The sequence below is a fragment of the Oncorhynchus gorbuscha genome, linkage group LG14 (assembly GCF_021184085.1).
Source record: "Oncorhynchus gorbuscha isolate QuinsamMale2020 ecotype Even-year linkage group LG14, OgorEven_v1.0, whole genome shotgun sequence".
Classification (NCBI taxonomy): domain Eukaryota; kingdom Metazoa; phylum Chordata; class Actinopteri; order Salmoniformes; family Salmonidae; genus Oncorhynchus; species Oncorhynchus gorbuscha.
Window position 1 is genome coordinate 23424351 of NC_060186.1, and position 16920 is coordinate 23441270.

At 40.8% G+C, this 16920-nt stretch overlaps 1 protein-coding gene across 5 annotated transcripts; it reads left to right on the plus strand.

Annotated features, from left to right (window-relative positions):
- Positions 1-1100: 1100 nt before the first annotated feature.
- On the plus strand, positions 1101-8245 carry LOC123994655 (troponin I, slow skeletal muscle-like). 5 transcript variants are annotated; one of them, XM_046297512.1, is made up of 8 exons: positions 1101-1234; positions 2550-2676; positions 2813-2816; positions 4085-4126; positions 4742-4873; positions 5939-6028; positions 6332-6508; positions 6815-8245. In XM_046297512.1, exons 2-8 carry the CDS (start codon positions 2666-2668, stop codon positions 6893-6895), a joined length of 537 nt encoding a protein of 178 aa, XP_046153468.1. In that variant the 5' UTR covers positions 1101-1234; positions 2550-2665; the 3' UTR covers positions 6896-8245. The 5 variants fall into 5 exon arrangements, with proteins under 5 accessions (XP_046153468.1, XP_046153470.1, XP_046153467.1 ...); XM_046297514.1 differs by having other exon boundaries at positions 1111-1234; positions 2553-2676; XM_046297511.1 differs by having other exon boundaries at positions 1123-1234; positions 2642-2676.
- Positions 8246-16920: the final 8675 nt, after the last annotated feature.

Genomic DNA, 16920 nt, shown 5'->3' on the forward strand with positions numbered 1-16920 from the left:
TATATATATTTTACCAATTGACAAAAATGACATGTTCTTTCCGCTTTGGTTAAACCTAATAAATAACATAAATACAGACTAATATATACGGTATATACAACACGTTTTTTTCCATGTCTTTTTTTTGTTGTCTTTGGAATGACTTATTTCTTCAATTGCGTTACAAGGCAATGCAATCAATGTCCTGTTAATCAAAATATTCAGTTGGTTCTGTAACAAAATAATGAATTCAAAATTATTTCTTCACATGAGACTTTCACATTAACTGGTTACAATACAGTCCATCTCATAAATGAAGAGCTTCAGTATCACAGTAATGAGATCTATTAGACACAAAGCACTTTTAAAAACTCAATGTTAGCAATGAACATATGATCATTGGTAGAAGAAACAAGAAAATGAAAAAACAGACCAAATTACCTGGAATGACATTAACTCTCACGGGTGTCCAAAAAGAACAAACTGAAAGCCACACCCTAAAACAGGCCACGCCTCCATCTGTTCTGAAAGGCTTCTGCCACCACATTCCACCCACCACTATGCAATATGAATGTGAACAATATTTAAAAGCTTTCATTACATTTTGTTGTATTTCTCCAGTATATAATACAATGAAAATGCTATAGTAAATGCTACAGTAATGTCTGCAAAAACACTACAGTAAATACTACAGTATAGTGCAATCCGTATTAAAACTTTGTTCCAGAAATGTTTTTTTATTTAAATTTAACTAGGCAAGTCAGTTAAGAACAAATTCTTATTTACAATGACATCCCAGGAACAGTGGGCTAACTGCCTTGTTCAGAATGACAGATTTTTACCTTGTCAGTTTGTGGTTTCTATCCAGCAACCTTTTGGTTACTGGCCCAACGCTCTAACCACTAGGATACCTGCCACCCATTATACATTACTATGAGCCGCCCTCATATAACTTTTCTACAGTACATGTAAAAGTAAAGTGCCATTCTTCCCCTTTATGTCTATATCAGCGCAGTGAGTCAAGGGTTGAGGACAGGACAGGGTAGGGCAGGGTCCACACACACACACAAACACATGATGATCAAAATGTGGCCAATGTGTGTTAGGGAGGCGTAACAGAGGGGCCTATTTTAGAGAGCCATTCACATGAGGCAGCAGAAACCATAAATCAATCATTCAAAATCATAAACCGATTTTTCCTGCACGACATCACTGCTACACTTTCACACTCTCTGATTGGCTTCTCTTTTTAAAGGTAAGTTATAGTCTATGACAACAAAGAATATTCTGAGAAATATGTGAGATCAATAAAAGCAGATAGTTCTTTTGAATGTTTCAAGTATTTTAACATTTTTGGTTAAGACCATTGTCTAGACAATCTGCCATGTAAAATATAATTTGGGTTGACATGGTTCAAAAGGGAAATGTGTTCGCTTTTCAGGGAAGATTTCCTAGAAGTTAATGACAAAAATAGATGAAGTAGTTGCCAGCAGTTGGTTGTGTCCAGTTTGTGTTTACTTCATTGGGGTTAGTGTGTTAATGCTTAAGCGGTCACACCTCATATATTCACCCATATTTACAACAAGGAATTCTCATAATACATTTTTATTTTATTGGTGTTAAGACTTGCTTGGTCGTAAATTGGGGCATTGCTTTTGAGTCCCCTCCCACCGTTACTCAATGGCGCGAGCGGGCAACCTGAGGTGTGTGTGTGTGTGTGTGTGTGTGTGTGTGTGTGTGTGTGTGTGTGTGTGTGTGTGTGTGTGTGTGTGTGTGTGTGTGTGTGTGTGTGTGTGTGTGTGTGTGTGTGTGTGTGTGTGTGTGTGTGTGTGTGTGTGTGTGTGTGTGTGTGTGTGTGTGTGTGTGTGTCTACTTTATTGTGATGTGTGAGGAGCCCAGAGGGTTTGTCTTAACACGCGGGGCTAATAAGGCTTCTGTACCAGTAGAACAGCATGCCACCGGAAAGGTCACAAGTTTGATCTTTCCTTGTAATGTCACAATGGTGACATTAAAGCAGACAGCCTTTTTACTCAATGGACCTCAGCTATTTGGTGGCCTGGTGCAACAGATACTGCAACAATGCCCTTGGTCTGTCAAAATCTCACCTTGCACAGTAGCTCACGCTAGCACCAAAGGTGATAATGGCTCAAGGGTATAGCACCAGACACTTGAGGGGAGAGGGGAAATGCAGAGAAAATGTAAGCAGAAATTAAAAAAGGGATCTTGAGTATTCAAACATTTTTCTCCTTCATTCTTCGTTCTCCATCATCAGACAATTCCATCCAAGGACCCTATTAACCTTGACAGTGAACCCCTGTTCTCTGGGTAATAAGAGAGCCAAGGTCAGCCTCTTTTATCCAAGTCAGGACATGAGGACCTTGTGGGGGAACTTGATTATCACCCAGTAGCTCATAATAATCACAAGTCTAATACATGTGTGGTGGTAAACTATTACATTATTTTCATATGTGATAATTGTTCCTAGTATGAATCATTGACTCTTACATCTCTGAAACATTCCATATGATGTGAATGTTCTGAAAATAAACACAGCTATGTTGGCTCCCCAGCAGTACTCAGAACAGCCATGTCTGAGGGGTGAGTCTGTAACTGTCACACTCTGTGCCTTTCAATCAATCACACAACTATGTTGGCTCCCCAGCAGTACTCATAAACCAGAACAGCCATGTCTGAGGGGTGAGTCGATAACTGTCACACTCTGTGCCTTTCAATCAATCACACAACTATGGCAATGTTGTCAATATGGGACAGAAAATAACGTCTTCTTTCGGTTTGTTTGTTTGTTTGTTTGATTTGCAATATGTTGAAAAAGACCGGTAAGTCAGTTTTGGACATATTTTCCCCCCTCATACCTTTTGTTGTGCCTAATATCTTAAAATTGCCCTTTCGTTCATTACTTAGCTTTGTTGTGCACAGTTAAACCTTTGTAACAGTCCTTTTGATACTGTATACATACAGTTGAAGTCGGAAGTTTACAAGCGCTTAGGTTGGAGTCATTAAAACTCATTTTTCAAACACTAGTCAAATTTCAGGACATCTACTTTGTGCATGACACAAGTAATTTTTCCAACAATAGTTTACAGTTTATCACAATTCCAGTGGGTTAGAAGTTTACATACACTAAGTTGACTGTGCCTTTAAACAGCTTGGAAAATTCCAGAAAATGGTGTCATGGCTTTAGAAGCTTCTGATAGGCTAATTGACACCATTTGAGTCAATTGGAGGTGTATTTCAAGGCCTACCTTCAAACTCTGTGCCTCTTTGCTTGACATCACAGGAAAATCAAAAGCAATTGACCCAAGTTAAACAATTTAAAGGCAATGCTACCAAATACTAATTGAGTGTATGTAAACTTCTGACACACTGGGAATGTGATGAAAGAAAAGAAAGATGTAATAAATCATTCTCTACTATTATTCTGACAATTCACATTCTTAAAATAAAGTGGTGATCCTAACTGACCTAAGACAGGGCATTTTTACTACAATTAAATGTCAGGAATAGTGAAAAACTGAGTTTAAATGTATTTGGCTAAGGTGTATGTAAACTTCCGACTTCAACTGTATGCTATGCAGGCAGTTAGCATGTCATGCTAATGAATAGCCACACTGGCATCTTGGTAACAGCTTGTGCGACTTAACAAGTTAGACATTATAATCTATCAGCAATTGCTGAGCAATTGTCGTGTCACGAGGCCATTTGTCTCAGGCTAACTGATAATCATCCAAATGATCCCAAGACCACTGAAGCAACACAGAAGGACTCATTTGGTATCAATACCAAGCCACATACACAGTAGAAATGAGCCCCTTGCTCTCTAAGACTGTGCTTCAATGAATCCTTGGTGATTTGGTGGCAGAGCATTACATTATATTACCTTAGGAACCTCAGCTCATCCTAATCAACAGAGACAGGCGGTTGTTTGCTCTGTAGCTCCGCTATAATAGAGACCACATATGACTATAGGCTAACATCATCAGTGACTGTAATGAATGAGCCTACCTACATATGAAGATGTGCTAACATCATTAGCGACTTTAATGAGCCTATTATATACCTGTTATGTCTCATCTCTCTCTTCCAGAAAAAGACAAAGTACTCAGCGACTCGCAGGTTACTGCTGAAGGTAGGTCGGCCTGTATGGAAGTGAAAAAGAAACTTTATTCACGGTACTGATAGCACATGTACGTTTAGCAGGCTGCATATGACTCGTACACATGTTCAGATGTAGGATCATAATTTGACCTACAGCATATTGTCACAGCAAATAATCTGGATCCGGCCCAAAATGTTCACATTTTGACGGTGAGGAAATATAACACATTTTCAGTGCGTCTCTCCGGACCTCATTGAAGACCGAATGTGGGCCCCGGGGGCAAAATTAGTTTGACACCCCTGCTTTAGTCCATAATGTTGCATGATAGGTGGTTAGGCTATTACCTTGACAAAAGTAGGCTGGATGAAAAGTGCAATATTGTTAATATAACTGTGTGCTAGTGTGGGTTTTCAGTGAATTTATGTAAATCACAAAATTCTCAGCACCAAAGAATGATCCAATTAAGATCCTACATCTGTACACACACAACAACACCAACACCAACAACATACAAGTGCCTTGAAAATCATGTTCACCAAAACTGAAGTAAAGGTAAAACACTTGAAAACACAACATTTTGCACATCAGTTGAACTATCAATTGTATTGTCTTATCATTAAGTTGTTCAGCCATGTTTCCCTATAGCAAAAACTGCTGAAGAAAGCTGGGGTCTTGCTGGTCCAGGAGCAAAGCAACAAGGTGACGGAGAGGGAAAGCACCTTGAGCGAGAGAGTACCACCTCTGAAACTCTCCGGCCTATCTGTGCAAGAGCTTCAGGTACACTAACATAACTCTAAGGCCCAAGGTTCAAGTACCTATATAGTGTTTCCTAAGGACTGGAAGCGAGGCGACCATCTCTGTCGGCGCCATCTTGCACTTCTATTGAGTGTATATGGCTCTGGTCAGAGATGGGCCGTATTTAAATTTGTCATTTGTATTTCACTGGCCTGAACTACAATCTAATGTATTTTGTAATAAGATACAGTACTTTTGCGACCTGCTTTTTTTTGGTACTTTTTTTGGTAAAAATATTGTTTTTTTATAGCGGTTCGCAATTTTTTGGCCAACCTGCATTGGTATCAGAAGTCTGTTGGCACTATGGTGTGATAAAAGTGTCTGGTAAATGATCCATATGTAAATGTCCAAAAAGTAACACTTGCAAAGCATGCAGGGAATTATTGTAATGAGCTCCTCCCCCAAAACAAGGCCAAAACTAATACCCAGTGTGCTTTGCAATTGTTTCTTTTGACATTTTTCTCATTTAGCAGACACTCTTCTCCAGAGTAATTTAACGTCAGTGCATTCAACTAAGGTAGATAAACAACCACATATAACAATCATAGAAAATAAATCAAATAAAATAAAGATGTTACCATTACTGCTAATGTTGATAGAGTGAAGGCGTATAGTTTCAAATGTATTTTGACAATACCTAAATTAGCTGTGTTTTGTGTTTTATGTCCCTTGAAAATGTTTTTGCTATTTTATTTTAATACATTGGTCTTTAGAGTATTTTTTAATTGTAACAAGATATATCTTTATACATCTTTGGCTCTGGTCAAAAGTAGTCGGGAATAAGATGCTATTTGGTGTGCAGATAGTAGCCATCCAAGCTTACATTGTCTGGACTTATTCCCTGGTGTGCTGTTGGTAAAGAACAGCATCTCCATTTTGGTTTAAACGTGTCAAAATAAAAATTGTAGCACCCTTCTACCTGTCTCATTGATGAGTGAGTGGAATTTTAAAGTAGTGGCTTTTGTAGTTTGTTTGATGCATCCTCCCACAGTACTTTCTCAACAGTCTTTGGTGGTTTATAGATGACTGAGTCTTTTTTCTTTACAGGAGCTCTGTAAGGAACTGCACAGGAAATGTGACACAGTGGATGAGGCACGATACGATATCGAAGCAAAAGTCCTGAAGAATGAGAAAGAGGTTTGTTTTTTTTGTCATGTAAATTAAATGAGTTTACGCTGTCAGTCTTGGGACAGTTACCTGAAGTTACCTGAGATCTATGAAAGTGCCTCAAAGTGTATTTCGTTGAAGACAACCATTTTTATGCTGACTTCTATTGGTGATTTCAATATTCTACAAGTTCCAAAAGTGCCACAAAATGCTTTCTTTTTCAAATAAAAGCATTTAGATTTTCATTGAAATGCCAAGACCCTAAATGGCAACATGCTTATTAGTTTATAAGGGTACGGGAGAGTGAACCTTTTGGCTGTATGTACATCTCAGCTCGTGGACCTGAATGCAAAGATCAACGAGCTGAAAGGGGGGAAGAGACCTAACCTCAAGAAGGTCAAGAAGTCTGCCGACGCTATGCTGGGGGCTCTGACTGAGGCCAAACTCAGCTCCAAGGCGGACTTCAAGTCCAACCTGAAGACAGTCAAGAAGGACAAGAAGGAAGAGGAGGTAAGACTGGGAAGTTTAGAAATAAACATACAATGGCTTCTGGTAATGTCATAGTTTTACAGCTCTGTTTGTGCTGGAACTGAGTTTTCTTTGTACGATGTACACAAACACGTGGTACCAATGAGTACTTAGTCCAAATAATTCATCACATTTGGGTAAAGGTTTGATTCAAGTGTTCTTGTTTGCCGTGTCTGAGTTGTGTTTGATCATCCATACTGGACGTGACCATGGCAACCAGGCCGTCATTGTAAATAAGATGTTTTTCTTAATTGGTTACATTTGAAGGACTGTCCATTCTCTTCACAGAAAGTGGACCCAGGTGACTGGCGGAAGAATGTGGAGTCCATGTCTGGAATGGAGGGAAGAAAGAAGCTTTTCAATAGCTAAAACAGTTACAAATGCACGGGCTCTGTTGAGATCTACGGCTGCATTGCCTGATTGTTTACTCATTTTTATTTAGAATTTTCCCGGAAAATATATATTTTTTGCAGTGAGATTGTGTTTTGGGGGAAAGTATGAAGTGTGAGGTATTTTAACCTAAAGACTGAGGGAACTATAAAGACTGTGAGAACTAATCAATATTTTTATTAAAAACTATTTGGTGTGGGCTACATGATTTTGATTCCTATCATGAGAAAATAGTCAAATGTGGAACAACCTAATAATACTCATCATATTAGTTCATTTTGTAAATATTCAATTCCAGTGTATTAAAACACCAATTATTCTGTTTTGGTTTATCTGCCAATAGCTATGATTTAAAAAAATATGATGAAGTTGGTTCTCTTTTATGTTGTTTACTTTTGCCATAATGCAATATGAAAATCTTAAAAACACATACAGTGTAGATGCTGTTAATTACATGGATAAGGCCACTCAATGTGTCATGTTGGATTTTCAAGAGCAGTTCTCCTTTCAGACTGTGGGTGCCACTATAGACAAGCTATTGTACTATTTAACCAAGGTTGCCATTTTCACCTCTGTCACTTCAGTTCAATCCTATCACCACTAGGGTGTGTTATAGCATTACCCTTTCATTTAAAAGTTGACCTGTGGGTGGTTTGTGCTTACAAATGACACCTGGGCGTATCATTCACTACCACTGATCTCTGGTTATCAATGGCAAAGTCAGTAATCATCTTGATGATCAAAATCTCCCCTGGCCCAAAGACTACTAGCAAAGAAAGGAGACGTTTGAATCGTCGTGTAGTTCCGGTGAATTATACCAATAAAGAGAACGAAACTGGTTGAATTCAGCAGACATAAACATAAGCTGGCTAGAGGAAGGGAAAGGCAGTATGGAACAAGGCATCCTCCCTGCAGATCATTACAGATGGTACAGAGACACACATAGGTGAGTAACCTGCCATCGGGCTTCAAAGGGTGGGGGAAGTCAAGCAGCACGCGTCTGCAAATATGCATTCATTTTTATAGGGCAGTGATGTGTTACAGTTTTTTTTCTGTGATAAAGGACAGCTACTGTCCCTAACCCTTTCCACAGCTCTCTTTGGCATGAGACACGTTTGCTTGTGCTGGTAGGAAAATGGTCGAGGCAAATGTGATGAGAGTAAACATTTACAATGTCTGACAAGGGCTCTAAAACTATAAACATGCGGTATCCCATTTTTTTGTGGGAGACAGAGACACTCTATCCATTTCGTTTCTATTTACTGTACAATGTGATTCTTTGGGTTGCTGATACTCCTCTAATAAAGTCGTCTTTACGTTTTATGATTAGCAGACGGCCCTGTTTTGGATGAAAGCAGATGCGAGCTCTGTGGTAATTTCAAACATCCCCACACGATGTTATACGTGACCTTGCTCTGACTGGACTGCAGGAATGACTTCAAAAGGTGTATTGTCTGTTGCTGTACTGTGTGTCACTGTAGACTGAAAAAAAAAATCAAGAAACAAGGTTTGAGATCCACTTTGAGTACGTGTAAAGGGCTGGTATTAAAATGAATTGCCCAACATGCAGCAGCCTGCAACGCTTTGATGGGCTCATACAGCATCAATAGACAGCTTGGCCAGGCTTGTGAGATACAATAAATGGCTAGGCTACATTGAAGGGTGGGAAATCTACTTCGCTATAAAAGAAGTAGTTTGTTGCTCTCTCTTCCATGTCTGGCAATCCTAGCCAGTGTAACATTTCCTTTCAGTCGCCCTGTAAATGCATGCATTCTATACCAACTTAGTGACATTTCCTTAAATGACAATAAACAAGGGTTACCCACTAGGGAGGTTGTTGAAATCATTCTGTCAGAACTAACTACCCAGGCTGCCATTTATGGGCATCAGTCGACAGGGCACGATCACCAGAGGGCCATGGGGGAGATGCTCCTTAAGGCCCAATGAAAGTAGTGACCTGAGCCACATGCTGAAAGTGAACAAACTCAGCAGATGTGTGGAGGAGTGGTCATCCTCCTGAGTTAGTGGGATGTTTTATTGGCCGCTTCCTATGGAGGATAGGCTATGTTGGGCACGTGCCAGGGCCCATCACACTTGACAGTATCTTCATAAACTTGACAGTATCTTTATGCAATGTGATTTAACAATGCAGCGTCAGACGTCTCTGAAGCCTCCTCCTTGTCATGGTGATGGTGATGGCTCCCCACCTGCTCGGGGTGGAGATGGCTCAGTACCTGTAACGGGCTGTGCTGCTTCGTGTGATTTAAGATGCACCTGCACGTAGGCTTCATACCTCAAATGATATAAACCTCATTGTCCCGTTTCATCACGAGTTAAGTAAGGGTGTTTTCCCACTTGACCCCTTTCAGACAATGTTTGTGATATCAGTTCGCCCCCAAAAAATGGTGTGAACACTTCAAAGGAACTCCGACACCTCAAAAGAGCCCTGAAGCGAACCGAATTTGAAACCATCTCGAGAGGTGGTCTGAATTCGGTGCGCTTGAATTCTGCGGTCCAGTTCTCTCTTATTTAGGTCAAGCTCTGAACACAGAGCTCCCAAAGTTTCGCTTTTCATTATTCCCACACCACACACTAGACTACTGCAACACCGCTTCCCCTGCCACAAACCCTCACATTGGTGCCACTAAAGAGAGAAGATGATGATTTGTAGGTTCGCGGGGAAAAAACGTGTGCTGTTTATGGATATTGCTTATCGATTGTCAAGGACGCGCGGATATTCCAAAATGAGTTTTTAGTTCAGATTATTTGTTTGCAATATGTGATCTATAGGTTAAGAGAGATTCATAAACTGTTTATTGATTGTGTGGTTTGAATAATGTGAGAAGACAGCCTAATCACAACGTAGGGTACACAATCTATTCTCTTACACCTTGAGTGTACAATTACAGTATTATTTATTCTGCAGTCCTTCTATTGCTATTTATTCTGTTACCAATCACATTTACATTTTAATAGTATCTTCTGATTGCAATCATTATGTAGGTAGGTATATCTAGATGTCCGATAACACATTCTGATTGAATGGCTTGTCCTGCACTTTGTAAAAACCCAGAATGCATGTTGTAAAACGATCTTAGTTATTTTCTAAACATAGCAATGTGAATGCAAAGAGGACTCGGCCCACACAATAGGTGAGGTGAACTGACAAAAGAGTTGAGTACTCATTCAAAGGTAAGGGCTTTTCTTTACCCCAGAGTTCACTTTAAAAGGGACTGAGATTGGTTCTTTTAAAGTGGACTATATGTGAAAACACCCTAATTTATGTCAGATTAGTCAACAACTGCGGCGTCATTTTTCAGATTCATTATTAAACTCCACTGTAACATATGGGAACAACTAACATTATTCAACCACATTCCATGTTCAACGTTTTATATTCTCTGCCACAATTTTGTCCAATTCGGGCATGAAGGCTCAAGTTTACATTAGGTATAGAGCTGAAGATGTAAGTAAGATGGATTCTCTGTATGTGCTTTAGCCTTATAGCTGGGGATGAAGGTGTCCCCCAGGGATGTGTTCTGGTGCACCTTGACATGTAGAAGAGGTGGAACCTGAGCCAGGTGGGTCACCGCTAGGCCTTCTAATCTCTCTGTGGGCCCGTAACACGCTACATGTAATTGATCATAATAAATCATTTGATATAATGCAGAGTGGAAATTAGTCATAGAGGGAGGTCATAGGGGGGGGGTGAAGCAGGGATATCTTCAGTCCCATATACGAATACATCATGCAGCCTTAACAAAAAAAATGAGTATCCACAGAAGGGGCTTGGGTTTCAAGAGAGCTGTGGGGGATTTGGGAGATTAAGCACATGGATGGATGTTGTGTTCATGCTTTATTCAGTTTCATTTCGAACTTCTGGTTCAATTACAGTGTTCATTCATGAATGACAATGTGACACATTTTTCAAGTACAGAGTCTTTTTTGTTCATCTACTATGCTGTCACTTGCCGTGCTTGTGCTGAGGCTAAGCACACCAAATCCACTACAACTTTGTAACAACCTTTCCACAATGTTCTTGTTACTTACTAACCTCATGCTATTTGCATTAGCCTACGTTCGCTCAACCGTCCCACCAATCCTGTAGAGGTGATTCAAAAGTTAACCAAATAGCTACCCGGACTATTGACTCTTTTTGCACCAACTTTTTTGAATCATCACATACGCTGCTGCTACTATTGACTATCTGGTACTTTATTCCTAGTAGTATGTACATATCTACCTCAATGACCTCGTACCCCTGCACATCGACTCGGTACTGGTACCCCTTGTAAATAGCCAAGTTATCATTACTCTCATTACTCTACTTTTATCATGATGTGCTTGACTTTTCTATTATTTCTCCATTTTCGATCTCTCCGCATTGTTGGGAATGGCCCGTATAGGCACTTCACTTTTAGTCTACACCTGTTGTTTTACGAAGCATGTGACCGATAAAATGGCATTTGATTTGATGTAGCATAAACCAGCACCTGAGATCATAATGTAATTATGGCGTGAACAACAACAGCCTGCAGAGCTCCATGTTATTAAAACAACGACTGTATTAACATGCTTGGGGCTAAATTATATTTTAAGCAATCAAATTATGCATGAGAGTGGCTTTGCATGAAAATAGTGGAGGTTTGGGGATTTGTGGGGCTAGGAATTTGTGAGTAAAGGAGAAGGGGAAATGTGCCTGTCTGAATTCTCTACCTTGAGGTTAAACACCTGGGACTTTTTCTCGATTTACGCAGGGAGCAAACAATCATATTTTGTGTTTGCTGGATTTGTCTGATGTGAGCAAGGTTGATTTGAATTCCGTTCATACAGAGCATTACAAAATCTAACGAACAAACACTTTGTCACACACATAAAGTGGCACTCACACACACACAACATATTTCTTATACCGTAAGTGTATGGATTATGACTTAACATGTGCAATAGAGAATTAATATGCATGTACTGTATTTTTCTGGTTCAGTGGCCTAACTTGCCTAAATACAGCCTTTGTCTATAATATCGTTGTTTTAAGAGGAGAACAAAAGATCAGAGATGCCCTTCTGCTATCTCATAATCATCTGCAGAACACTGGCTCTATTGTTTTATTATGGGGTGGAGGCTCCTTACCAACCCACTAAGCATTTACAGACGGCAACGTCTTTTTTTGGTCCTACACCGGCGTATATTTGACCCAAACAAAGACGTCTATAATTGGTTCAGATTTGGTCTGGTCCAAACCTGAACAAATCTGAACCAATCATAGACATCCATGTTTCACAAGTTTGGACAGCACAGTACAGCTCCGTCTAATTCTCCCATCTCTCTCTTTTTCTCTCCCATCCCGGAGGACCTGAGGCCTAGGACCATTCCTCAGAACTACCTGGCCTGATGACTCCTGGCTGTCCCCATCCCAAGTCCATCTAGTCATACTGCTGATCCAGTTTCAGCTGTTCTGCCTGCGGCTATGGAACCCTGACCTGTTCACCGGACGTGCTACCTGGTCCCGAACCTGCTGTTTTCGACCCAATCCCTCCCTCTCTCTCTCTCTCCCTCTCTACTGCAACTGCTGTCTCAACCTCTGAATGCTCGGCTATGAAAAGCCAAGTGACATTTACTCCTGAAGTGCTGACCTGTTGCACCCTCTACAACACTGTGATTGTTATTTGACCCGGCTGGTCAGTTATGAATGTTTCAACATCTTGAAGAACGATCTGGCCTTAATGGCCATGTACTCTTATAATCTCCAAGCAGCACATCCAGAAGAGAACTGGCCACCCCTCAGAGCCTGGTTCCTCTCTAGGTTTCTTCCAAGGTTCCTGTCTTTTCTAGGGAGTTCTTCCTAGCCACCGTGCAACTACATCTGCATTGCTTGCTGTTTGGGGTTTTAGGCTAGGTTTCTGTATAAGCACTTTGAGATATCAGCTGATGTAAAAGGGCCTTATGGCTTTACGTCCGTCCCCTCGCCCATACCCGGGCGCGAACCAGGGAACCTCTGCACACATCGACAACAGTCACCCTCGAAGCATCATTACCCATCGCTCCACAAAAGCCGCGGCCCTTGCAGAGCAAGGGGAACTACTACTTCAAGGTCTCAGAGCAAGTGACGTAACCGATTGAAACGCTATTTAGCGCACACCGCTAACTAAGCTAGCCATTTCACATCCGTTACACTCACCCCCCTTTTGACCTTCCTCCTTTTTCCGCAGCAACCAGTAATCCGGGTCAACAGCATCAATGTAACAGAATGACTTTACGTCCGTCCCCTCGCCCATACCCGGGCACGAACCAGAGACCCTCTGCACACATCGACAACAGTCACCCTCGAAGCATCGTTACCCATCGCTCCACAAAAGCCGCGGCCCTTGCCGAGCAAGGGGCACTACTACTTCAAGGTCTCAGAGCAAGTGACGTAACCGATTGAAACGCTATTTAGCGCGCACCGCTAACTAAGCTAGCCGTTTCACATCCGTTACACTTACACAATAATTTGGAGATCACAATTTCAACAATGTGTGGTTTGTGAGGAATCGGTGACAGTGGCTAACTGCAAGCATTGCAACTGGGAAGTCTGGAATAATACGTTTTGAATGGTCATTCAACTTGGAATTGTGAATCCGTCATCTTTCTCTTTGATGACAAAATTTGCCCACAAAGGAAAGCCGCGCCACTTTCCTGTTCAAGCACATCACAACAACGTGAGTCCAACAATGTCTTATGCTGCTTCATAAATGATGTAGGATGCCAGAGAGATATGTGTACTATAGAGAAGAAAGTCATGCTAAGTGTATGTTGTGTAGTAAGCTGTTAGTAGCCCATGTGCCTCACCCTAATAATTTGGTCTATTTTCACCAACGCGGTATTGTAAACACATCATTTGTGGCCAGTGTGTGCGTATATCTTTGACAGTGCTACTGATAGTAGTATACTGTAAGAACGGCCCTTGTTCTGAATTCTGTACATTTCAAAAGTGCTGAACAAATAGTTATATTGAGTATGTCCATCGTCTCTCGCTCATTAATGTCTTAATCGAAATTACGGATTGATTCTTATGAGCTTGTCGTCAAATTATGCCATAGTTTATACATCTCAATTGTCATTAGAAGCCACATTTGTTTAAGCAAGTCAGCCATATCAGCTATGTTTTTTTAAAGGCAGTAAATGAGGCTGAATTAACTGTTTTGCTGCCAGACAAGGCTCTGTTGAAAGCCAGGTGTAGCAGTGGTAAGGTTTTGGGACTGCTGTTGGAACTCTGCTGTTGGGACAGCTTTATGTAGACCTTAACAGTTTGTGGGCACCGTTTGACACCATTATAGTGCAATTAATGTATTGTTTAGTGATGTATTTTTGGCTTTGCTGGCATGCATCCCACTTTTTTGCCACACCATGATTTACATGGTAAAATCGCCACTGGCTACAGATGAACTTTAACCTAAGGAGTTGGAAAGCACAATACAGACATGCCATAGTGGGCTAACAATTAAGTATAGGCTAGATTACTGTGAACAAATAAACACACCATATTATTTTTTAAGCTTTTTTATTGTAAGAGAGTAATATTCTTCCTGCAAGCGCAACACTTTCTCTTTTACAGCTGAGCAATGTCCTCCTCGTAGTTTGATGGAACCAAACCTTCCAGGGAGCTGCTGGTGGATGGATTTCCTGCAGCAACAGCGAGGTGGAGGTCCCCTCAGACGCTGGGCCAGACGCAGGAGCTAGAGATGAGCTGCAACAACATAATTATTGTTTTCAGTTTAGCTTACTTATGTCCAATTAAAAAAAATATGTTAATCAGAATATAATCTGAACAAAAGTGTTTGAAATTCAACAGGAAACTTAAATCCTACTTATTGTCCTGCTCGTTGACCCTCAAAAGCACAGCAGCTTGGCCCTCTCCAATGCACAAGATGGTCACATTTGAGCGACACAGATTGTTAAACACACATTCAGCTATGGCACTGAGGGGTTTAGGTGGAGGGCCACCTCCTGAATGCAGAGAATACCCTTTAGACAACAAAATAGTCGACTTAACAGTGTGCATAACATGGCAACTGAACTCAGGCCTACCTGTTCTTTCCCTGTTTCCCTGCAGAAGTTGGTCATCTCTAACCTACATTTTGATCGGATGGTGTACCAGCGTTTTTCACATTCTTCAGTGGTTCTTACAGAACAAATGGAATGTGCTGTTTATTGATTTGGATTCCTTCCTGTGCTGGCTGGTCAATGTATGACAAAATGTAACCTTGATAATACTTCTGTATTTCTCAACTTGCAGTACAAATTGACTTTCCTCCCACCAGTCGGTTTTCTTTTTATTTCCATGATGCATAATATGACACGTTGTGTTTAAAAAGGCTGGAAACGGAAAAGGGGTTGGTAGTTCTATGTAAAGAGGTTCATGTGCGACAGCTGTTCATAATATCCTCTCAAACTAATTTGGTGAGTTCGATTAGCCTCACCACATTGCCAACCTTTCATGCGCCTGTGTGCCGGCGAGTATTATTTCACCTAAATAGTCCTAATAACCAATTTCACAATTGTCCGACACCATTATAATTATATTTTATGACGATTACATTTTAACATAACAATAAAAACAGGACATTGAATAGCCTACAAAACAAACAACTGAGATCAACTCACAAGACTAACTACTACTCATAGCTGAAAATAGGAGAAAGACGCTTGAAAATAGGAGAGAGACGCTTACCTTTTACGTCATACTCTGAGCGGTGAGTTAAATTAGTTCACTGTCATACTTTATTCTCAATTCCTAGGAGTAATTCTGAAATGCTTGATTACTAAGGGCCCTGTATGGGATCAATATCATGCCAAATTTATTCGCAAATGTAAATCACCAATCCACAAATGTAAATCACCAATCCACAAATGCAAATCACCGATCCACAAATGTAAATCACTTTCCACAAATGTGAATCGCTATTCACAAATGCATTCACCATAAACAAACAAACACCTTTTGATTTGTATTTGTAAATCGAGGGCCATGCTGATGCCTGCCTTTCAAGGCTGCATAAATTATAGTACGGTAACCATAACATGTTAACCATATGTGTACACATAACATGTCCAACGTAAATAATCAAAACCCTAACCCTAGATTACTCTATGTTTGCAACACTATTGCGGTGTACACCTGTTCATCACCCAAATAGTTGAATTAGCTGGCCAGTGTGATAGCACCACTAAATGTGAAGGATATGTCATACATTGTAAATGATTATAATCCATCCGCTGTCTCATGTTGCACAGATGATGAGCATTAAGGAGACATACGTTTTCCTGAGGCCTCTAACCATTCCCACAGGAGAGGCATGCGAAAAGTAGAGGGGAGGTGTAGGAATCAGACTTTTGTAACAGTATTGCTTCCGTCCCTCTCCTCGCCAAAACCTGGCTTGAACCAGGGACCCTCTGCACACATTGACAAGTCACCCTCGAAGCATCGTTGCCCATCGCTCCCCAAGCACCAGTACCTGCCGATCTATAAATTACTTCTCCATAATCCAGCGTGAGTAGGATGGTCATATGAATCAGGGTTAGTTTGGCAGCTGTGGTGAAAGAGGAGTGATTACGATAGAGGAAACCAAGTCTGGATGTAACTTTAGCCTGCAGCTTTGATATCTGCTGAGAGAAGGACAGTGTACTGTCTAGCATACTCCCAAGTACTAGTATGAGGTGACTACCTCAAGCTCTAAACCATCAGAGGTAGTAATCACACTTGTGGGGAGAGGGGTATTCTTCTAACCAAACCACATGATGTTTGTTTTGGAGGTGTTCAGAACAAGTTTAAGGGCAGAGAAAGCTTGTTGGACACTAAGAACGCTTTGTTGTAGAGCATTTAACACAAATTTTGTGGAGGGGCCAGTTGAGTATAAGACTGTGTCATCTGCATATAAATGGATGAGAGAGCTTCCTACTGCCTGAGCTATGTTGTTGATGTAAATTGAGAAGAGCGTGGGACCTAAGATCGAACCATGGGG